General features: G+C 36.9%; 1 protein-coding gene across 1 annotated transcript in view; it reads right to left on the bottom strand.

Moving 5' to 3' along the window:
- Positions 1 to 22,490, bottom strand: part of trpc5a (transient receptor potential cation channel, subfamily C, member 5a) — a 175,455-nt gene that overhangs the window by 35,898 nt on the left and 117,067 nt on the right. Inside the window, exons 9-11 of the mRNA XM_038299019.1 lie at positions 8,193 to 8,330; positions 6,539 to 6,737; positions 2,058 to 2,197 (exon numbers count right to left, since the gene is read on the bottom strand). Of these exons, the coding sequence (XP_038154947.1) occupies positions 2,058 to 2,197; positions 6,539 to 6,737; positions 8,193 to 8,330 (477 nt within the window). The remainder of the gene's footprint in view (positions 1 to 2,057; positions 2,198 to 6,538; positions 6,738 to 8,192; positions 8,331 to 22,490) is intronic.

Raw genomic sequence — 22,490 nt, 5'->3', positions numbered from 1 at the left:
AAATAACTCAGTGACCTCTAAGACACACTGAAGGCCTTCAAATACTAAATTCCAATTTTTGTGTGAAATCTGACTGTTTTGGTGACCTGTTAGTGATCTCCTGTGTGAACTGCATTTAAACAAGTTAAGTTTCTTGCATGCTCAGTAGAGGATGCAATGACGTTGCTCTGTGTTTCCGGAAGTAAACATGAATGGTAGTGTTAGGACACATCTTACGATTTTTCATTTCTTTTCCATCTGGAACAATCGCATTAACAATCTTTTTAAGAATATTAAAGTGAGGAGGATTTGTCCCCTTGGAAGTAAAGGCTGTAGCGCCCCGGGGGCCTCCTCATCGGTTCTTTTCCTGGGAGCAAGTTATTTACTACTCTTAACTCAAACTGGGTAAAACCATATAAAAAAGGATTATAAAAACAGGAGTAAAAAAGTAACAGAGTTTATCCCAGATCAGGTCGTTACAGGACAGAGAAAAATGCTTAGAGCTTGCACAGCTGTGGTCTCAAAAATCACGTCCGCAAGTGCCCGGCAAAGTTTGAGCCCCGAACAACGTCATCTCCTGCTTCTTATACCTTCTGAGTCTGTGTTGCATCATGTGGATGCTTAGCTGTCCGTATCAGAAACTGACACGCCATCCATGTCTTGAACTCCATGCAGGTTGCCTCTCTGTCTCAGGGTTACAGATACAGCAGCTCTCCTATCAGACCGGCTCCAAGATGTGCCCATATCCTGTGTATCCAGTGACATCCACAATGTGAAGGAAGGCCTTCTGCTCTGTCTAATCTGACTAACAAAATAACAATGCACATGATGTATAAATAATAAAACCTAACAAGAAGAACAAAGATAAAGACTCCTGTCTGAGTTATCGTTGGCCATGGTTGTTGTTTTCCTTTCCGATTCTGCATAGTAAGGTGCTGATTTTGGATCTAAATCGAGTATTAATGATGTACAGGTTGGATGAATGCTTCCTGGCCGTTCACACACAGGTCACATTTTAAAAGATTGGATATGTATGGGATTTAGGACCACATAACCAACTGCTCTGGGTCATGTTTGAAAAAATCAGATCAGAGTTGTTTAGACTTTAAGTTAAAGATCAGACACAGGTAGCATATTGCAAGAAACAAAAATTGATTCATTTCAGGCCGCAGTGTGAGCGTAGCCTCAGACAATGAGGAGTTACAAATATTTAACGCTTTGGCGTGAATACGATGTATTAATTTCCGGGGGAAAAAACACACAATTCATCAGCAGGTCATTACCATCCCTATAGTGAAGCATGATAGTGGCAGCATCATGCTAAGTAAATATATTTCCACCACCTGGAGTGGAGAGGAAAACTCCCATTTAACAGGAAGAAACCTCAAGCAGAACCAGGCTCAGTGTAAGCGGCCATCTTGAATTTTCGCTTTAGCTTCATTTATTTTTATATTTTAGCCCTGCCCTCTTTGTGCGGTTAAAAAGAAGAGTTAAATAACAGACTTAACATAGGTTTACACAAGTCTTAATGACTGCATAAAAACAACTCTGCGTTAAAAAATCAATGTAACAAAAATAATAGTTCTTTAAAATTAAACTGAACAAATAAAAGAACAAAAAATTTAATAACCTTCATTAAAAAGTGTTCTATTGTTCTAGAAAAAGAAATAAGAAGTCACAGGCCTAATTCAGACTTTTAATCAAAAAAAGTTTAGCAGCCTTTACTTTTCCTCTTCATCCACTTTTTTTTTATAGTATTCTCGTGTTGCTCTGTAGCGGATCTTTTGTAGTAATATTTTATGCATAACAAATAAGCAGTCCTGTCTTCTCATTTCATGTTATTTTGGAGTTTTCCATTAACATAAGCTATCAATCACCGGAGAAACAGATAAGCACAGCTTTGGTTCTGAGCAAACAAACCAATTGAAAACATTTGTGTTTGCCAGCTACTGGTTGTTCTATCACTGTTTACACAGTATTGTCACAATGGCTCAGTTTTATTGCACTGCAAGATTGAGACATTAATGACCTTGGGATTTTTATCTCTACCACCATGCAGCAGGATCAAACGTCTTTACCTTAACGTATGCCACTATCTTCAGTGATATGGTAGCCAGGTAGAGGGAGTTCATGGCAAAGTCCATCAGGTTCCACCAGTCATGTATGTACTCTGTGAATCCCCCATCCCACATTTCCTTGATCTCTGCCCAGATGAAGCCTAAAACACACAAGCAGACACACATGCAAACATTGCTGGTTGTTCAGAAAGGTAGATTAATGTGTTTTTCTCTTGGAGGACACAGGCCATTAAGCAGAGAGCTAGCATTTTTGTTCTGTGTGACTGGCTTTAGATTAAGTTAAGCTTTATTCTAAATTATTTAGAAGACCTTTCCTCCAGGGATAAACAGGATTTTAAGGTTGTGATACGACAAGTGCCCTTGGTTAGCTTGGTTTAACCCTAAAGTCTGATATCAATCCCTCTGGCGAGTTTGTGTACATCCGCTGGGCTCTTTGACACGTTGGACCGGTGGGTTTTCCCTGACCCAGTTTTGGTTTGACATGAACATCTAAATGTTTCAGCAGTTATATCTGACCAGAAGCTTCTCACTGGTCTTGCAAGGAAACCCATATTGTGCTGCTAAATATTCATGAGAACTGTAAAATGTTCATCAGATAATATAATCATTTTAAAACACAAGAAATTTGGCCTTTAATAAGTAGTCAAAAAGGGCAAAATGTTTTAATGGGTTAGATTAATCTGCTGGTGTACAAAATGAGCATACACATTTACATGTAATGAGAAACCAAGTGCAATACATCACCAAGAACATGTGTATTTTAGGAACCTGCTGTATAACAGCTCATTCAGGCTCTATCATTTAGAATCATTAAAATGTCATTATTATTTTTGACTTATTCCCAGTTCACACAAAAAGAGTCTAATGTCTCAGATTGGGAGCTTCTGCATATTGAAATCAGACGCTATAAAAATTGGGCACTGGATGCTCTGGATGCTGAATATTTGGCACTCTGGATGCTAAATGCTTTGGTTATTGAGCTGCTCTGTTCTTTTCATTGGGAGAAGGGCTTGGCTTTATTGGTTTTGATGAGTTGAAAAAAGTAGTTTTAACATTTTCAAGCAAGAAAGTACACCTCAAAACAGGATCTGTGCAGTAAATTCTACAGGATTATGATCCTATATTAATATTCTGTTCTTGTTCAAGCAGCAGACCCTCAGTATTCTGGCTGGTGACAGTGCTGGGAGCCCATAATGAAATATGCTTTTTTATCATGCCTGTGTGAATTCTTAGTCATCCGGCTTATGGCAACCAGATCAGGCTAAATTGGAAGGCAACCAGACTTTAGCTCAGTTTTTTAAAGGTGTTTTTAACCCTATCCAGGAAGGTGTTGAGATATCTTCAAAGAAGGTCAGATACCATAGCCTTCCATCTAAAATTCTTCAGAAAACAGTTGCTCAACAAGAGTGTTAGCTGTTACATCATAATTTTTTTTTTTAAAGAGTTTCAGTCATATTTTAAAGCTCATCGTAGCACTGAAACAGCTCTGGTGAAAGTCACTAATGATATTCTCATTGCCTCAGATAATGGACTTGTGTCTGTACTGTCCTATTAGATTCAGTGCTGTATTTGATACAGTTTATCATAATTTTCCTTTAGAAATACTTGAATATTTTGTAGTATTTAATGAACATCACTTAGCTGGTTTAAATCTCATTTATCTGACAGATTTCAGTTTGTTCACATTAATAATAAATTTCCTCATGCTCTGTGGTTACACATGGAGTACCACAGGGATCAGTGCTAAGGCCAAATCTCTTGACTATATATAAATATATATATGCTCCCAATCAGTAGAGTTATTAGACAGCATAGGATTAATTTAAATTCAATTCAATTCAGTTTATTTCTATTGCGCCAATTCACAACACAAGTCATCTCAAGGCACTTTACAGTTCAACCAGATCATACAGTCAAATTGATTCAAAGTTTTCTATCCAAGGAAAACCAGTTGATTGCATCGACTCATTGACTCAAATAATTTCTACCGTTATGCTGATGATACTAAGCTTTATTTTTCCATGAATCCCGATGACACTAAACTTTTGCATAGACTACATGCATGTCTTGACAACATGTGTTTAGGTCCTTGATCTATTTCCATTCTCTTCTCAGTTCTTCTTCGAATTGTTCCCATTTAGTGGATCATTTTCCTTTTGTTACTCTGGCTAAGCCCCTACTTTTGTAATTATTGTCTGTTTTATTATTAAAGTTCTACAATATTCCTCCAAGTGTTTGTCTGCAGACTGCTCCAACCCTTGGCTCACATAACCTGACACTATCAGTTTCAGTTCAATGTTTTCTCTGTATATTCGAAACAATAACTTAATACATCAGCAAAAAATCTTTTTCTTTACACCTTGTGAAGAAAGAGAAGCCTTTTTTTTATTTATAAAGTCCTTTTTCTTAGGTCCATCTTATGAGAAATTATGTTTACAGCAAGAATTTTTTTTATTATTTTGTAAGGTCATCTATCAAAAATAATTTTTGGATTAGACATCAGCCTTTTATTCTTATCATTAATTTTGGATGTATTAAGAAAACATCTCCTTTAGCCTAAAACAGTTTCTTAAAGCAGGATCAAGCGTATGAAATGACGCAGGAGAAAAGATGGTTTCAGATTTTTTTGAATAATTACAATCAGGATTTGGAAATGATTGGCATCAGCTCTATGAGAGAAAGAAGATGAAGATGTAATCATTCATTTTTCACACCTACCCACTTGCACCCACTCACCACCTCCCCCACATACTTGCAGGCGTCCTACCACACACATCCGGGAGCACTTAAACTGCCAGATATATCTGGATGATTAGCAACCAAGTGCAAAAAACTAGCCGAAGATTTTTTTTGATTCATTTGTTTTATTGAGAGGAGACTGTTTGGCTGCTTGTTAGGGTGTGAATCAATCAAATATTGATGCAAATCCATCTGTAAGATCTATTCTTATTACAGCGTCTTTGGGACATTTATTCGAGAGAACGAATAACATCGGCAGATTAATTTACGGTGGACTAAATTCCTTTTTCTTTTTCTTATTGTGTTACTACAAAATGAGGTTATATTTATACAATGATAAGAAGAAAGGTGGTGTTCACTAAGAAGCTTCATAAGACCTTAAAATTTTTTTTTTTTTTTGTGGAAGATAAAAAGTCATCTGATTTTCAACCAAACCAAAAGATTGCATTATACCCATTTATTACTAAAATAAAGCGCGGCTTACCAGCTGACCAATGCACCATGGCTGCTTTGAAGACCTTCAGCACTAATAACTCACATTTTCTGTAGTATAGATACAGTAAACTCTGAGTAATTGTGTTTATGCACTTCCAAGGTATATCTACAACAATAAGGTTGCTAATAGAGCTCCTAGGTTTGGTACTAAATGGTTTTTAAACATATAAACTTTTAGGTAAATTTGAACTAAATGTCAAAGGATTGTAAAGTTTTTCTAATGAGTCCTGGAGAGGACTATTGAATGTCAACACAAGACAGAACTAAAGTTTCAGACTTTATATTAGAAAGCAGTCACAAAACAAAATCTAGTCCTGGTTTATCACCTGAGCAAAAGATTGAAATAAACAACAATGATTTTAGAACTTCTCCAGGTTCTTGAAGGTCTTTCAAATCTTTTAGTCTTTGTAATCTGTCTGTTTAACAGTTGATTTTAGTTAAGTCATTGAACTGGACAATACTGGTACCTTAAAAAAAATTATGGAAACTACACAAGTTTAAGGCAATAACAATTATGATGATAAAATCAAATGTTTAAGGAAAAGGACAAAAACATTTCATTTAGTGTACACATCTCGTTTATGCATAGTTTCTAGAAATCTTTCTTTGGCTCTTTAGTGTTAGAAAGTGCATGCTTTACTAGAGTCTCACAGAATTTGTTGAAAACTTGACTTTCTAAAGCCCCCGTTATAATTAATCTAAACAAATATTTTGAGAGTCAGAATCAGTTATTACATTTTTTCAATGCTAACCTGATTTCAACCGTTTACAGTGAAGTATTTCATATAGAGGAAATTTTTTTATTTTTGCCGCAATCTCATCTTTTTTTTTAGATGACATGTGTTGTGAAACATCAAACTGAATTGAATTTTTTTTGGGTGGGGCGGGCGGGGTTCTGTTTGAGGAAATGTTGCCTGTTTCAAATTGAAAAAATTAAAAATTAAGAAATTAAAAAATGACATGCTTTCCATGGTATCCCACTCTCAATGCCTCATGTCTGAATGACCCTTCAGTTAGGCTGAAGTACTTTATCATATTATAAAGGGGGTTCTGTGAAAGAAAAAGCATTGGGTTCTGAGCTGACATGAGTGAAAAAGCAGCCATAGCCCCAAAATCTCTAAAACGCCTTCAAGTCCACTTTGAAAGATCAGATAGAATTCTGAGGGTCGAGAAAAGACATAAAAGAATAATGAGGGAGAACTTAGGACTTTAACTTTTTATAGCTCAGTAAAATATTCAGAACTTACCAAGCACCCATGGAAGAATCATCCACTCCACAATGGTGGGTGGAGGTCCCTGCATGTGCAGGTTGGTGCGGGCGATATGCTGCGAAGCCAGGAGGAGGAGGAAGAGGAAGGTAAGATAGGATGCTGTGTGGCAGATGAACTTGATGAAGGGCTTCTTAATGAAGCGTCCAACTGCGCTCTTTGGGGCCAACAGGTAGATCTAAGGAGGAAGGGATAGAGTATAAGTTTGTTTTTACAATGTAGAACAAAAATGAGGAGCATGGCAAACAAGAGGGCCCTGCACAAGATAGCGAAGGGAGTTTAGAAGGTCATGTGACAAATCCAGAGCCACAGGAGAAACAGGGCTTAAAATGTATGTAGTTGGGGATTCCTCACAGCCTTATTAGGAACTATTTACACCTACTGCTAGAGTAATGCAAAGAAGCTTTCTACCACAGGCCAAAACATACAGTAGACAATTTATATCTATGGTTGAAGATTAAGAGTAACTGTTCACATTTAGAGAGAATTTTCTTTAACTTTGAAAAACAACAAATACATAAAACCATTAGAGAAAAAAAAACTTTAACACTGTTTCTACAGCTTATTCTTGTACAATTTACAGTTGTTTGGGACTAAAAACAACATGTCTTTGAGTAAGACTAATAAAAATAAGGTAATGTTGTATCTTTTTTGTTGCAGCTGTTTACTTCTAGGCTGAGTTAGAGATGATAAACAACGATATTAAAGAACGAACAAACAAAAAACATGTTTATTCAGCCAGGGTAAACATATGCTTTGGAAAAACTTGGTTTATTTATACTGTGTATTCAACCAACCCCAATTAAATGTCCCAAACTCAGCAAAAACCCTTTTATAAACCCCAAAAGAAATCATGATAAGAAACATTATATAAGGAAATATGTTCATGTTATCTTTTTCCACATTTTTGAAGTAACAGCTCCAAAAAAACAGGATAGTTAAAGTTGGTTAATTGGTGCTGAAATGACCTTTTGTGCCATTCAGAAATTAAATAACTTTGGTTTAGCAAATTTTGCACTTTAATGTTTTTTTGTAGATAAAGCATATATTAAGTGAAAATAATTTAATTGCTTGGATAAACTGTTGTCTAATTGAGGCTCAAAAACATGGAAGTCACTTGCAGTCATGAAAAAGGCTTTAAATGGAAATTAGTGTTAGAGAAACAAAAGCAATCAGCAGCTTGTAAAAGGTGAGGATGTTTACATGGATTATCAGAACACTGATGTGCAGTCACCTGGAGGCAGATTACTGCAATTTAAGCATTTTGCCTTCATTATTTACTTTTATAAATAATACAGCCAGGGAAAAATTTACTCCACTGAAACCAAATGGCATCATCTTTGTAATATCTGATTTATTTCTGAGTAATATAGACAATGTGAAGGGGGAAAAAAAACACCTCAACAGATTTTAATATTTAGTCTAATCTTGTTTACTGACACAAAAAACTAAAAGAGTATTAAAATAGATGGGAAAACAAATAAAAACTGTGACCCACTGACTACAGAACATTGAAATGTAAGAGATTTAGATCCATATAAGGTGCAGCTTTTTCTGACTTCAAGGCCACAGCAGGATAGACTTCTCAAGATAAAAACAGAACTATCGGTCATTAATTCCCTATAAATCTTACCAGTGAGAAAACTGGAAAGAGCAGTCCAATGATGAAGCAGGTCACCAGCTTGACGGCCCAGTGTCGCCTCCTCCAGCCCGGGAAGCCGTCATACCAAAGAGTGGCCAGCAGCTGCTGACAGTTTGGCTGCGCTACAAACTGAAAACAGATAGGGAAGAGATTAGAAAAGGGAGGGAAAGATAAAGCTGAAACTACAGTGACATTTACTGAATTCAAGGTGTATAAATACATTCTATTTATGACACTTTTATGTACATGTTTTTTAGTATTGAACCTAAACATGTTTCTGGCTAAATCTAATTTAAGATGGATTCCACTCACATTACCAGCAGTTAAACCTTTCCACTTTGACCTTTTTTAAGAGTTATTTATTATGGATGTAATATTAGAGAAACACTGTGTAACTTTTAGACACTAGGGGTTCTAGACCTGCATCTCACAGGTTTAGTTTTAATGCCCCTAAAAGCAACTTGCAGTGCTGCATTGTTGCAAAAAGAAACAGTCTATCTCTGTGTTTTGGAATCTAATAGATTGCTTAAAAGCAGCAGATTGAGAAGTTATTGAGTTTTTAGTGAAGACAAGGCTACATTTACCTCTCTAGATAAAATCCTATATCAGAGATCCTAAAAATATGTCTGATCATGATAAAAAAAACAGTTGGCTTGTTAGTTGTCCTGTTTATTTTATTATTTATTATTTATTTATTTTTTTGTGTCCTGTTTTGCCAATATATCTGGTGCGCATATTTCCAGAGGTAAATGATAACCCAACCACTTTACTTTCACAAGCAGACCATTATGACTATTCTGTTGGATACTTGTATATGAAATTTTATTAACAATTATTTAGGGAGTAAAATTGTAAACAACAGAAGAAAAAAGGGAGGCTAGAAAGAAAGAATTTGTTTAAGGGGAGCTCAGACTGCTGTGCTCTGGGTCATATTACTCATTCAGTGACAGATTTTACCCTCTCAAGTAACATAGGTATGTTTTTGAGAACAGCAGTCAGTGTGGAGCATCATTATGCACCAAGAGGTGTATATTCACCTGAAAAAAACTTTTAGCACATCTTAAATGAAGCTGATACTTGGGTCAAAATTTGGGCGGTGCTGCTTTAAGTCAGCCATATGTTTTTATTTTGTTTTTTTTTTAAGGAAAATATCTTTCAACACTGTTTATAAGCAACATGCTGTCTAGAACACAGTTGTTTTTATATATAGGTTTCCTTCCAATTGTTTAACTTAAATTTGAACAAACTTTAGAAAAACAATAATGTGAAGATGGCACCTTTACATCCAGACTATACAAAGTAATTGTAAATGTTCTGTCATGTCAAATAGTATTGCTGATGTCAAAGGCAGTCCGGATATGTAAAGAGAGAAGCTCATTATGGGGATACTGTATCCTGAAAGAAGGAAACAGGACGAAAAGATGATTCCCCCCCCCCCCCCCCCCCCCCCCCCCCCATGCACATTTTTGCAGAAATAAATTCACAACAAAACAGCATTGCGCCATTGACATAACAAACATAACTTTATGATACTGTTGGCAAGAAAACCCTAAATTTGGGAAATTATTGTTTTCAGGTGAGCATTTCAGTCAGGTGGATGGGCTCTCTGCCATTTTGCTCTGAAGCTGCATTATCCTCAGGGCCGTGAAGGGCTAAACGTCCCAGTATATTTCATCTAAAGATACTTTATACCACTATACGTTATTAAAGTGTTTTTGTTTTTTAAATAATGACTTTTTGCATGTTACTCCTTTAAGGAAATGTTTGCAAGTTTACAACTTATTTGGCAAACGTGTTTCCATCTTATGTTTAGCCCATTTTGTAATAGGAGGAAATGATTACAATTTTTTTATTTTCCATTAAGTTTTTCTAACTCTATATTTAAAATTTCGCACACAGAAAACAACAATGGTAGCACTTATTGTTATGGTTGCAAAACTGGACATAGTCGCTAATATGGACACTGGAGAATAGCATCCATGAGAGAGGATATGGAGTGCTATCACCTCAGAGCTTAAACATTTCCAAAAAATCTACCTGAAGAAATATATTTGTATGAATATTTGAATTCTGGTAGGACATCTGATTAATTCACATGCTATGGATACAAAACACTTTACTCCAACAAAGACTTAGCCACACCTGAAACACTGAACTAAGATTGTTTGAATTTACAATAAGTCTTTCTATATGACTTTGACTCGTCCTCCTTTCAAACTACTGTGAATGTTTGTAAAAAATCTGCTGCAATAAAAGAAAATGATTTGCAGGGTTCTTTCATCAAGTAAGTAGCTCCGAGTTTCTGCAAGTTCTTATGAAAAACCTTCTTCACAAATTCGCAGAAAGCCTGTTGTTATGGTCGCTTTCATTTACATCTCATTAGAAATAATCCTTTTGAAGTGTTGGCATTAAATCAGAGCCCTTTTCCCCTGTCAGCTGCCCTTCATGTAACTAAAAACTAGACAAGTTCTTGTAATTTCAATCACCCTCTATGTGTCTCTGCCAGGCTTCCATTTCACTCCTTTATTTCCATGTTAGACTTTTCCATCTTTTTCTCCTAAATACTTCCCTGTTTGTTATATTCTTGGCTGTCCCATGTCTGCTTTTGGTGATTAGTTTGGTCTGGGTAAAAATCCAAAGTCATAAATTAGCTTCACACTCTGAAAGAGCTGCAGAGACAGAAGGTTATCTATCACTTTAAGCTGTGTGTGTGTGTGGATAAGATAATGCTAAAAGTGTGTTTTTCCTCTCAAACAAACATTCTATTAAATAAATGGACTGAATAAACATCAAACTCAGTACTGCACATCCCACCTTCACACAAGGACACACAACTGTTATCAAGCAAACATTTAGCTAAAAGCTTAAGGAGGCAGACTGCCAAAAGATGATCGAGTCAGTGCCTGCAGCTGTCAATCATACCTGATCCTCAGCTACGTTTTGACAGAGGAACATTTGGCGATGGCTGTACATTTCCACACGTCCTTGTTTTCTTATGAACGTTTCCTATGAAATCGGGCCTGTTTCATAAACAGTTGATCCTGACACATTTTTTTCTGGAACATCCTTATCTGGTTCGTGTTAGATGCTGAATCTTTACGGAGACGTCTTAAGCAGCATTTTGTTTTTTGTTGTGCAGAGAGAAAGAGATGTTTGATTATAGACTGGATTATAGACTGGAGACAGATATGTTTTTAGTTGTTTTTAGAAAGCCTAGCAAAGGCTTAAGTATTTTGCCTAAGTAAACTCTCAAGTCTCTAATAATGAGAGAACTCATCATGATTGTATTAGCTGCAGTCTATGCCAAACAAACAAAGAATTTATTTAAATGATTAGCTTGAATCATTGCAGCTTTTATTTTCTAAGTGTCTGAGTAAAAAGCATCACAAACTTCTAATGACCCAGTCAGTGCTGCGGTAAAGCCTTGAGGAAATACTGTATATTATGAAACTCTCCATGGTGAATTTAAGAAGTCGTTCTAAATAAGAATTTACTGAAAGACTAGCTAGATTACTGGTTATTAGAAAGGCTTGATGTTAGTTATTGCTTATGTAGTTTAGAGGGCTATTACTTGTAACGTGGGGTCTGGTGGATAATTTGTTTCTTTTACAAACAAATTAATTGTTTTAAAAGTAGATTGAGGATTTATTGAAGTTATATTTGTCTATAGTAAAATATCTAATCTGAAACATTGTAAACAATTGAGATTATAAAAAACAAGAAATAATTTAGAAGATGCGTCATAGGGTTTTTTTTTTTTGTCCTTTGAATACAATAAAAGATTCATGATTATAGAAAATTGTTCTAAGAGTTTTTTATTGCTTCCAAATAAATTTGAATATTTATTGAACTAAACAAGACATAAGAGTTTGTTATTCTTCCTGGCCATTAAAGTTCATTTTTATTTTTTTTCTAACACTGTGTTTATCTGCATTAACCATTTGAATTTAACCTTCCTGCACTTGAATTTCTCCACTGTCTGAGATAAAGGATGTTTCAATTCTACATTTCTATTCCAATAAACAGCCTTAAAGTTGTTTCTCGCCTTGATCCAAATACTGTGGGACATCTTATTACAGTGATAAATGCAGGTCCTACACTACCATCTTCTTCTGGTTCAGCCCTGCCAAATGTAGTGACTGCTGATGGTGCTTTAAGTGTACCATCAGGGGACATTTCTGTGATCTCTACTCAAAGGAGCAACGCTAGTTCAGACACCTGCAGGTACTTTCTGAATGCACAAGTACTGTATCTCACAACTCCTCAAGCTTGAAGAAATTGACAGAAGATTTAGACCCTGCATGTAAGAAAGGTTGTCAAAAGTAGATATCAATGGATTTCTTATGGCCGATGTCCATATGCTGCCCATCATTTGGACATTTTAGCCAATAATGTTTTTTCTTCTTCTATGCACATTGTAAGAAATAGAAAATGGCGATCAAAACTACAAAAGTTTCATTTAAAATAACAAAGAAAGATCTTTTAAACAATCAAAATAAGACATTAACAATGGACAGCAAATGGAGGTAGTGATAATGCATCCGCCTCACGATGTCGCAAGGCACAGCTGCTAAATGGGCTAAAAAAAACGGTAAAAGTCTCAGTCAATACACATACAAGAAAAATTGCTACTATTGGCCCAAAACTTCTCCCGGATGATGTATAGGTCGACCGATAAAAAATATGCTCTAAGATTAATCAGATGTGTAAAACAGGGAAATGAAAACAAGACAGCTGGTCTTTGAGCACAACACTTTATTAGCAAAAAGCACAACAAACATGATATCTTTATTCCTCTATTGTGCTTGAGTTTCTGCTCTTGCTGAAATAGTTTTACATTTTCTCAGACTTAAAAACACCTACAATATAAAGACCAGTACAGGATATGACCTTAGCACTCAGCGCTTGGTTTTTTTAACCTTTGCTGGGTAATGTGCTCTTTGAGAATGTGTGTGCCAGTGAGAAAATTGGATAATGCATGTATTTAATTATATAGATGACATGATAGAAGCGGAGAAAGAGGATAAACGGGAGGAAGCAGGAGATGGTGTTAGAAGTCAAACCAAGGAGCCTGCTGCAGTTTCCCCACCTCCTTCTAATCGGCTTCTTTGTGATTCCTTTCTCTAATCCTCCTCTTTGTCCTCTTTGACTCTCATCTTGTTTTTGCCTTTTGTCCTTCATATCTCACTTTGCTTTCCTCTATTCTTTCTTTCTTTCTTGACCTATTTTTGGTCTGAATTCAATTTTTTCTCTTTTCTTTTTGATTTTCTTTGTACTTCTCTCTCTTCTTTCATTTTCATCCTCATCTCCTATTTCTCATTCATTCATGTCTTTTTTATATATATATTAAAGATATTGCTCTGTTTTCCCTTCTGGCATCATGGATTTTCTCTCCATTCCTCTTCTTCCCGTCTTCCCTTTCTCCTGTCTGTTTTCCTTATTTTCTCCTCCTCCTGCCTCTCTTGCTCGGCTGCCGCTTCTTTTCTTGTTCCTATGGCAGCAGTATGCTAATAAGGGAGTTGATCTCTCGGCTCCACTTAGCTACAGCAGTCTGCACCTCTCACTCTCTCTTTCCTTTTTCTGTATCAGGAGAGATGTCATAGAATTTCAGCTGGAAAACATCTGAGTCATAGTTTATCAAAACAAGTCCAGGTACACGAAACTACTTCATTGATAAAAGCAATCAGGGAGCCGCAACAAATCTCAAAGGAGTAAATTAACCCAACTGAAGGGAAACAAGTCAACCTCACAGAGGGGTAGAGCTCTGTTTTGGTGCAATGCGAGGCAGTAGAAACCACCAGTCCACCTTAAACCCAACCTACAGATCAGCTGAACTTGCATAACATACCGGAGGGCAGTGGGTGGGGTGTTTATCACAATGGTCAGTAAATATCAGCCAGGAGCTGCAGGATGATCCAAATGAGCAAAAGTCCAGGCAGTTAGATATCAAGTGGTCCTGGGTGAATCAGTGAGTGGGGGGCAATAAAGCTGTTTTCCTATCTGAATCCACTCGAGACTAAAGTTGTTATGGGGGCATCAATATTCAGGTATTCATAACCACAGCACTCTGCTTGCCATGGGTTTTCCTCTACATTCTGCTCATTCATTAAATTCTTTCTGCAGGAAGTTTTCCATGGAAGGTGCTTAAACTTCAGTGTTGAAGCGCAGCCACATAAAATGCACAATAAGAGGGGAGGATATCTAGAACACGGATGGGCAATTTCAGTCCTCATGGGCAATTGCTCTGCAACTTTTATATTTGTTCTTATTCCAACACACATGAATTAAATGGATATATTCCACAGTATGCATTCATTTTTTTTTTAAAGTCCTGCTTATTATCTAATAATGTGTTTGAGGTGTTGGAGCAGGAACACATATAAATGCCCTAAAGGACTGGAGTTGTCCACCCATAGAAGATGAAGGGATAAAGCATATGAATTTGCCTTTAGGCCAATGTTCACAGGTTTGCAGTGACAATTCTGACAGCAGCCAGTGGGTTTCTCATCTCTTATGGTCATCGCAGGGTGAAGAGGAAAGAAATGGTTTCATTCAATACAGACTTGCAACTGCTTTGTCTTGTGTCATTCAAATATTCAAATCAGCAACAGCATGAAAAGTAAATATATAAAGTAGATATGCATTTATACAAAAAAATTGTGATGGAAAAAATAGTTTACATCACAATATTTGGTTCTGTTAGGGATGCACTGTGTCATCCGAAAATGACCTAAAAGTGCATCTTTGGTTTTTGGCCGATATTAAACAGAAACACAATGTTTGAAACTTGTGATCATGCAACAATCAGCATGGGGGGAAAAGGATAGCAAGGAAATAGCACAGCCATCACGCAGAAATGCGTGCGAAGTAAAGCACTGAAGCAAGAGTGCACATCGCTCTCACTGCGTGCTCTGGTCTGTGTCACAAAATGCCATAGAAATCCAAACATCCCCATTAGCACTCTGAATATGAGAAGAACAGGAAACAGAAGAGGAAACCAAACATGCCCACTAAGTCTGTGGCAGACATGTTTGAAAAAGCAAGAAAGTTTCCCAGTGATTGTCCTAAGATAAAAGGCATTAAAAAAAATCTTTCAATGATAAATATATATTTTGGTACTTTTTGTTGTATCATTTATAATTTATTGAAATACCTTCAGTTTCAAAAAATAATATAAGCTTTTTAATAGGATAGCTACACATTGTTGCTAATGTGATTACATTTTGACTCACTTGAACACTGTGTGGATAAGAGAAAAATCAACAAGAAGGTTGAACGTGTTTAAATATGTCCAAAACACTTACGTTTTTACTGAAGACACATTTTTTTAGAGTATAATTTTAAGTGTTAGGGAGGACAGTCTTTTGGAAGATAATTACTTAGTCTACCACAGTTTTTAGATGGGTCTGATGTGTTTTGAGTGTGCGTTCCTGTTGTTCTATTTAAGAAAACTTTTGGTATAGTTTCTTATGTGGACCAAAGCCTGTTACTAATGTGGTAGAGGTTCATTTAATGTTAGTGAGTCAGTTTAGAGGTATGGATTTTCTTTAGGTGACGTTTAAGGTAAATTTCAGGGTTAATCATAAATACAGTAACTGAAATGAATGTAAGTCAATTTAAATTTTTTATATGGGTAGAAAAAAAAATGTGTGTCTGTGTGGGGGTGGGGGGGTCTATTTGAAAATAATCACTTAGTCTACCACAGTCTTTACATTGTTCTAATGTGATTTTTGTGCGTGTGTGTTTTTCTAAGAAATAATGAACAAATAAAAAAAACAACTAAGGCTTTTAGTTTTAGTGCACCACCCTGGCTACCACATTGAAAACTTTCTTTATAGGGTCCTTAATATCTGATTTTACTATCTTTACTTTTTGTACTGAAAGTCCTATAATTCACATTGTACCTCATCAATGTCCCACTTTAGGATTACATTTGAAAGGTCACAGTGTGCAGACATGGAGGCATTTTCAATAAGTCTTATCAGAGAGAAAAATGAAAGTTAAAGCATCTTTATCCAGGCTGCAGTTCTGAAAAGTTTTCAAAGATTAACTCAGCAATAGATACATTGTCATGGCTAAAGGGTGAATAAAGAGATGGTGGGAAAAGGTGCCAAATGGTTGTAATCACAACCAAGTTGAAAAGAAACTTTAATAACACATTCATCAGCTCAATTTATCACACCAATAAGAAACCATAGAGGTAAAAAAAAATATGAGCTGTTAATTCAGAAATTTCACAGATCTGGTCAAACTTTTTATCAGTTTGTTGATATGAAGACAGAGCTAGGCTAAAAGACAATGCTTTCTATTAGGTTTGATTTATATCCTACCCCATATCTATGGTGGGGAGTTTGTAAGTACGGACTAAAATGATCAGACTGAGTATAGAAAAAAATCTCCCTTAACAGGAGGTTAGATAGATTGAGATACTTTGCTATAATAGAAAGAGCTTAGACCAGAGTCGCTAGTAAGAGAAGTATCAGTTGGTTTGGGTGTCCTTAGAGACACCCTCTGGGAAGATGTTCCTAACAGGGTGTTTCAGACTCATTGGAGTCTCCTTTGGAGAGCTGGAGGGAAATCTGGGATCAATGTTATCTAATGATCTCTGTCAACTGTTCTGCTATAACAAACTCTAATAAGCAGAAGTGTATAGATTTCCAGTTTATCCTTTAAAATATTAAAAGATTGCTGTAAAGCATTACCTTTTCGAAAAAGAAACCTGCAGCTACATATCATTATATGGTGGCATTTACATTTAATTGATACATCTTCAGTTTTGACATCTGGGTAAGAGTCTGATGTCTCATATAGTTCCAATGAACACATTATACCAAAAGGTTCATAACATGGAAGATCTGATGTGTTTAACAGATCACTTAAAAAACAAAACAAAGGTCCAATAAGGTTTCACTTTTCCACTCAAAAATCTTAAGGTTATGGAGCTTTTTGGTCAGGAGTTTCCAAAATATATTCAGCGGCTTATTTTGTGTGGTCCCCTGATTACAATTTACAGGGTTGGTGCGTCAGCATATGCGGTTGATTTAGATGGAGATTGTGTTATGTTTAAATAGAAGCAAGTTTTACTCGCAAACTGAAATGTTCCTGAAAGGAGCACTACGCTAAAATGCAATTTGTTTAACAAAAATCATGGATAAAGTAATATTTAGCTTGATTCACATATGTCTGAATAATCCTTAAGAATTCTGCTTTCTGAGCAGCAGCTCCTTTTTGTCCTGTTAAAATGAGCCGCCATCACAGTCTTGCATTTAACCTGTTCCCTCTCCAGGAAGCACCTACCTTAACCACACTGCGCCTGCACTGTAAACAAACAGGCATTCTTTCTGATGGGGTCTGATGTGAGACAGCGTGATGTTTCGAGTTTAAAGTTGAGATGAGGTGGCTGTTAGAAGCTAAACTGCACAGGGACACCAAACTGTGTTTTTGGCCACGAGAGTCTTTGAATTTGTTGTCATAATTTCATCAATATATGTCTATTTATGTATGCCTTGTTGACTTTGAAAGGCTTAAAGCATGATATGCTTTTAAAATAGATTTTGTACAATACAAATAAGCTTGAATACTTTTTTCTGCATTCTCTATAACTTCATAGTTAATATTCACCCATAAATGTCTGGAACATTTACACAAAAGCAAATCTGGCTGGATTTGTGTTATTTGATCATTAGTCTTTCCTTTTATAAGGCAAACCAAAACAGCCATAAAATCCCATCTTTTAGAAATTTGTGGGCTCATTTTCTCAAAATGTATGAAAATGTCAGAAATAGTCCTGTCTCTAATATTAAAAATTAATTTGACTATTATACAAAAATTTATATTTTCTTGAATGTCTAAGGTTTGTTTTGCTGGGATGATGGCCTCCATGGCAATTTCTTTTTCACCCAAAATAATAATCCATCTTATATTTAGTTTAATGATGAGTGGAATGAAAAGATTCACAAAGTGTTCGGTATGTAATAAGAAAATTTATTTTTGTGGCTTAGGAGATATTTTAAGTATGGCCCACATGAAACTTGGTTTGGATATCACTGCCTTAGGTGAATTGTACAGCTTAAGATAAACTACATATGCTTTACTCTCTCAAGAGTTACTTTTTGCTACATGTCACTTTACTACTGAAAACTAGTAAAGCATCCCTTAACCATGATGATAAATTTCCAGTCCATTTTAAATGGATTACCCGGTTCTGTCCTTTCTGATTCCTCTTTCCCTCCCTCTCCCAGCAGGCCAGGAGAGTGGTGCGAAAATGGTACAGGATAAAGTCCTAAACTTAATCTCAGAATGCCTGCAGCACAGAAAACCACATTCTTTCATGCTAATCCAATATCAGTTTTATAACACACACACAGCTTTTACTGCTGGTGGTGATGCACCAGCTGGAGATGGAGAAAGACACTGTCTGAAAAGGGCTTAAAAGCATGTGAACAACAAAAGAAAATCATAAGTGCCCAGTGACAAAAATAAAATGTACCAAACTTTACTTACTTTTTGAACATGTCCTCATGACCAAAATAATAGAAATGATACTTTAGGAGAATACAAGGTTTTTTGTTTATTCAAATCAATACAAATGTTGGAAAAAAGTGCTAAATAAGTATAATTTTGATAGCTGTTAGCTGTTTTTTCTATGCTAACTATTCTGCAAATTAATTATTCTGCAGACATTTGTTACAAAACTGCAAGAGCTAATATGATTTAACTTACTTACCATTACTTTTTGTAAATATAGTCTTTTTTATTCTCTTACAACTTAAAAAAATAACAAAAACCTGAAAGAGCAGCTAATTACTTCTAATCTAAATTATATTCTGATTTTAGCTGAACTTTAAATCACATCAAAGATTAATTTATATAGCACAATGAAGGTAGCCTATAAGGCAAAAGTATCATCAGGATAAAATAAACTTTGAAGAGACTGTGCATATTCGTGAATGTAAATGTTTATATTATATTCTTCTTAAGATGTTACACTACTTCAGTCACTCCAAATTTGTTGAAATAGGTACCGGTGTACTTTTCTTTGTTAGGCTCAGAACAGGTAGACCCAGTAATGTTGGCAGACAAAAAGTTTAGGTGTAACAGTTTATTAAGAGTAGAAACGGACCGGGCGGCATCAGCGTCCACAGTGGGAACCTCTACAGTAGAAGACAACAGGTTAGTGACCTTGTTTAGCTGAAAGTGTTTGCACACAAAGGTGTAGGTCACTAACCTGGTCTTAATGTCCAGTTCTGGTCTAGGAGGTAGATCCCAGCTGGCAAGCTGCCAACACGGTGTGGCTGTTGCTGCTCAGAGTCCCAGATGCAGTGGTATCAAAGGTTGGAGGACAGGCAGGCAGTCAGAACCGTGAAGACGGATGTGAGCAGGATGAGTTCGAGATGTGGTCAGAGCCAGGAGATCAGCGAGCCGGTGAAATGCCGAAGGACAATCAAGGACGGAGTCGGGTCACAGTTCCAGGTCCAATTCATAGAGCAGCTGACTCACTAGAAAAGGGCAGGCAGGCTCAGTAGTAAGGAAACGAATCCAGTCGGTACAAAACAGGCAGAGATCAGGCAGGTAGTCAAGTCAGGCGGAAGCCGAAAGACAGGTCAGGCAATCAGAATCAAAAGGGAAAAAGCAGGGAAAGAAGTCAAGAGGCAGTCATGTCAGGATCAGGAAGTCAGAACTAAGAATGCTGGAATACTGTAAGTCTCAAAAATGGCTCGAAATAATCTGGCACTGATGACTGGTCTGAAGGCTGATTATATAGCGACCAATGCAGGTGGCCCAGATGAGTGAGTAATGAGAACTGGGCCGAGTTAAGCAGGTGTGTATATATATATATATATATATATATATATATATATGTGTATATATATATATATATATATATATATATATATATATATATATATATATATATATATATATATATATATATATATATATATACACTATATTGCCAAAAGTATTTGCTCACCCATCCAAATTATTGGAATCAGGTGTTCCAATCACTTCCATGGCCACAGGTGTATAAATTCAAGCACCTAGGCATGCAGACTGTTTTTACAAACATTTGTGAAAGAATGGGTCGCTCTCAGGAGCTCAGTGAATTCCAGCGTGGAACTGTGATAGGATGCCACCTGTGCAACAAATCCAGTCGTGAAATTTCCTCGCTCCTAAATATTCCACAGTCAACTGTCAGCTGTATTATAAGAAAATGGAAGTGTTTGGGAACGACAGCAACTCAGCCACGAAGTGGTAGGCCACGTAAACTGACGGAGCGGGGTCAGCGGATGCTGACGCGCATAGTGCGAAGAGGTCGCCAACTTTCTGCAGAGTCAATCACTACAGACCTCCAAACTTCATGTGGCCTTCAGATTAGCTCAAGAACAGTGCGCAGAGAGCTTCATGGAATGGGTTTCCATGGTCGAGCAGCTGCATCCAAGCCATACATCACCAAGTGCAATGCAAAGCGTCGGATGCGGTGGTGTAAAGCACGCCGCCACTGGACTCTAGAGCAGTGGAGACGCGTTCTCTGGAGTGACGAATCGCGCTTCTCCATCTGGCAATCTGATGGACGGGTCTGGGTTTGGCGGTTGCCAGGAGAACGGTACTTGTCTGACTGCATTGTGCCAAGTGTAAAGTTTGGTGGAGGGGGGATTATGGTGTGAGGTTGTTTTTCAGGAGCTGGGCTTGGCCCCTTAGTTCCAGTGAAAGGAACTCTGAATGCTTCAGCATCCCAAGACATTTTGGACAATTCCATGCTCCCAACTTTGTGGGAACAGTTTGGAGCTGGCCCCTTCCTCTTCCAACATGACTGTGCACCAGTGCACAAAGCAAGGTCCATAAAGACATGGATGACAGAGTCTGGTGTGGATGAACTTGACTGGCCTGCACAGAGTCCTGACCTCAACCCGATAGAACACCTTTGGGATGAATTAGAGCGGAGACTGAGAGCCAGGCCTTCTCGTCCAACATCAGTGTGCAACCTCACAAATGCGCTTCTGGAAGAATGGTCAAAAATTCCCATAAACACACTCCTAAACCTTGTGGACAGCCTTCCCAGAAGAGTTGAAGCTGTTCTAGCTGCAAAGGGTGGACCGACGTCATATTGAACCCTATGGATTAGGAACGGGATGTCACTTAAGCTCATATGTGAGTCAAGGCAGGTGAGCAAATACTTTTGGCAATATAGTGTATATATATATATATATATATATATATATATATATATATATATATATATATATATATATATATATATATATATATATATATATATATATATATATATATATATATATATATATATATCCCCTAGCCACCACTGGTTGCTCACTATTAGCCATATGTTATGATCCTGGCACTAATGCCTGCTCTGATCACTCATTTTACACACCTGCTTAACTCCCCCCAGTTGGAAGCAGTTAAATACATTTTATTTAATATTACAAGAGTGATGTAAGCGTGATATAAAACACTTTGAAACGCCTTTAGGAGAGAAGCAATTTAAATGTCATAAGTTATGAAGTAGTTTACAAAAGGATATTGAACTACCTATGGAGCATATATATTATTTGAAAGTATGTTTGGCACCCCTTAATTTGAATTCCAATGTCTATTTATCATTTAAGTAATCAGCTGCAGCACTGGTAACACTCTTTAGAGCTTCCAAGCACTTCTTTGTTCAGAAAAAAGAACAAATAAAACACCACTGCAGACACCTAAAATAATAAACCCACACAGGGCCACATGCACCCATTTCCACACAAAGTAACAATAGCCAGAACAAAATATACCATAAAATCAGCCCAGCTGGCAGCCAACCATTTGAATAAATACAATCAATGGACACACTCAGGGAAAGACAAAAACACTTTTGATGCAAAAAATATTCTCATTAAAACATCCTTCCTATTGTATCTCTACTCCTAAACACTGCTGCAGCAAAGGCAAAGAAAAGAAAATTTCCTATTCTAATCATTAATGACTGCAAACAGTTATCTGGCAGATACTCCAGGGAGGGGGCATACACTGGGAAATTAGCCAAGTGGAAAAGTTGGTCTTGTAAAAGGCCCTAAATTCCCATTTATTGAACTGCTCACAGCTGGCCCCATGGAGCTCTGATGACTCACGATAACCCGCTGAAGTGAAGCAGCAGCTCCAAGCAGAGCAAGATGAATGGAGGTTTTACATAATTTGCATTTCCGCTGCTGCAGCAACTCGTTCAGGAAGCTTCTGCAAGTTACATGGCACAGGCAAGCGTTACACAAGGACTGCAGCTGCACTTAC

The sequence above is a fragment of the Cyprinodon tularosa genome, unplaced genomic scaffold, assembly GCF_016077235.1.
Source record: "Cyprinodon tularosa strain WSP-4 unplaced genomic scaffold, ASM1607723v1 ctg419, whole genome shotgun sequence".
NCBI classification, from domain to species: Eukaryota; Metazoa; Chordata; class Actinopteri; order Cyprinodontiformes; family Cyprinodontidae; genus Cyprinodon; species Cyprinodon tularosa.
The sequence above is the reverse complement of the archived record's forward strand: the minus strand, read 5'-3'. Positions and strand labels throughout refer to the sequence as shown.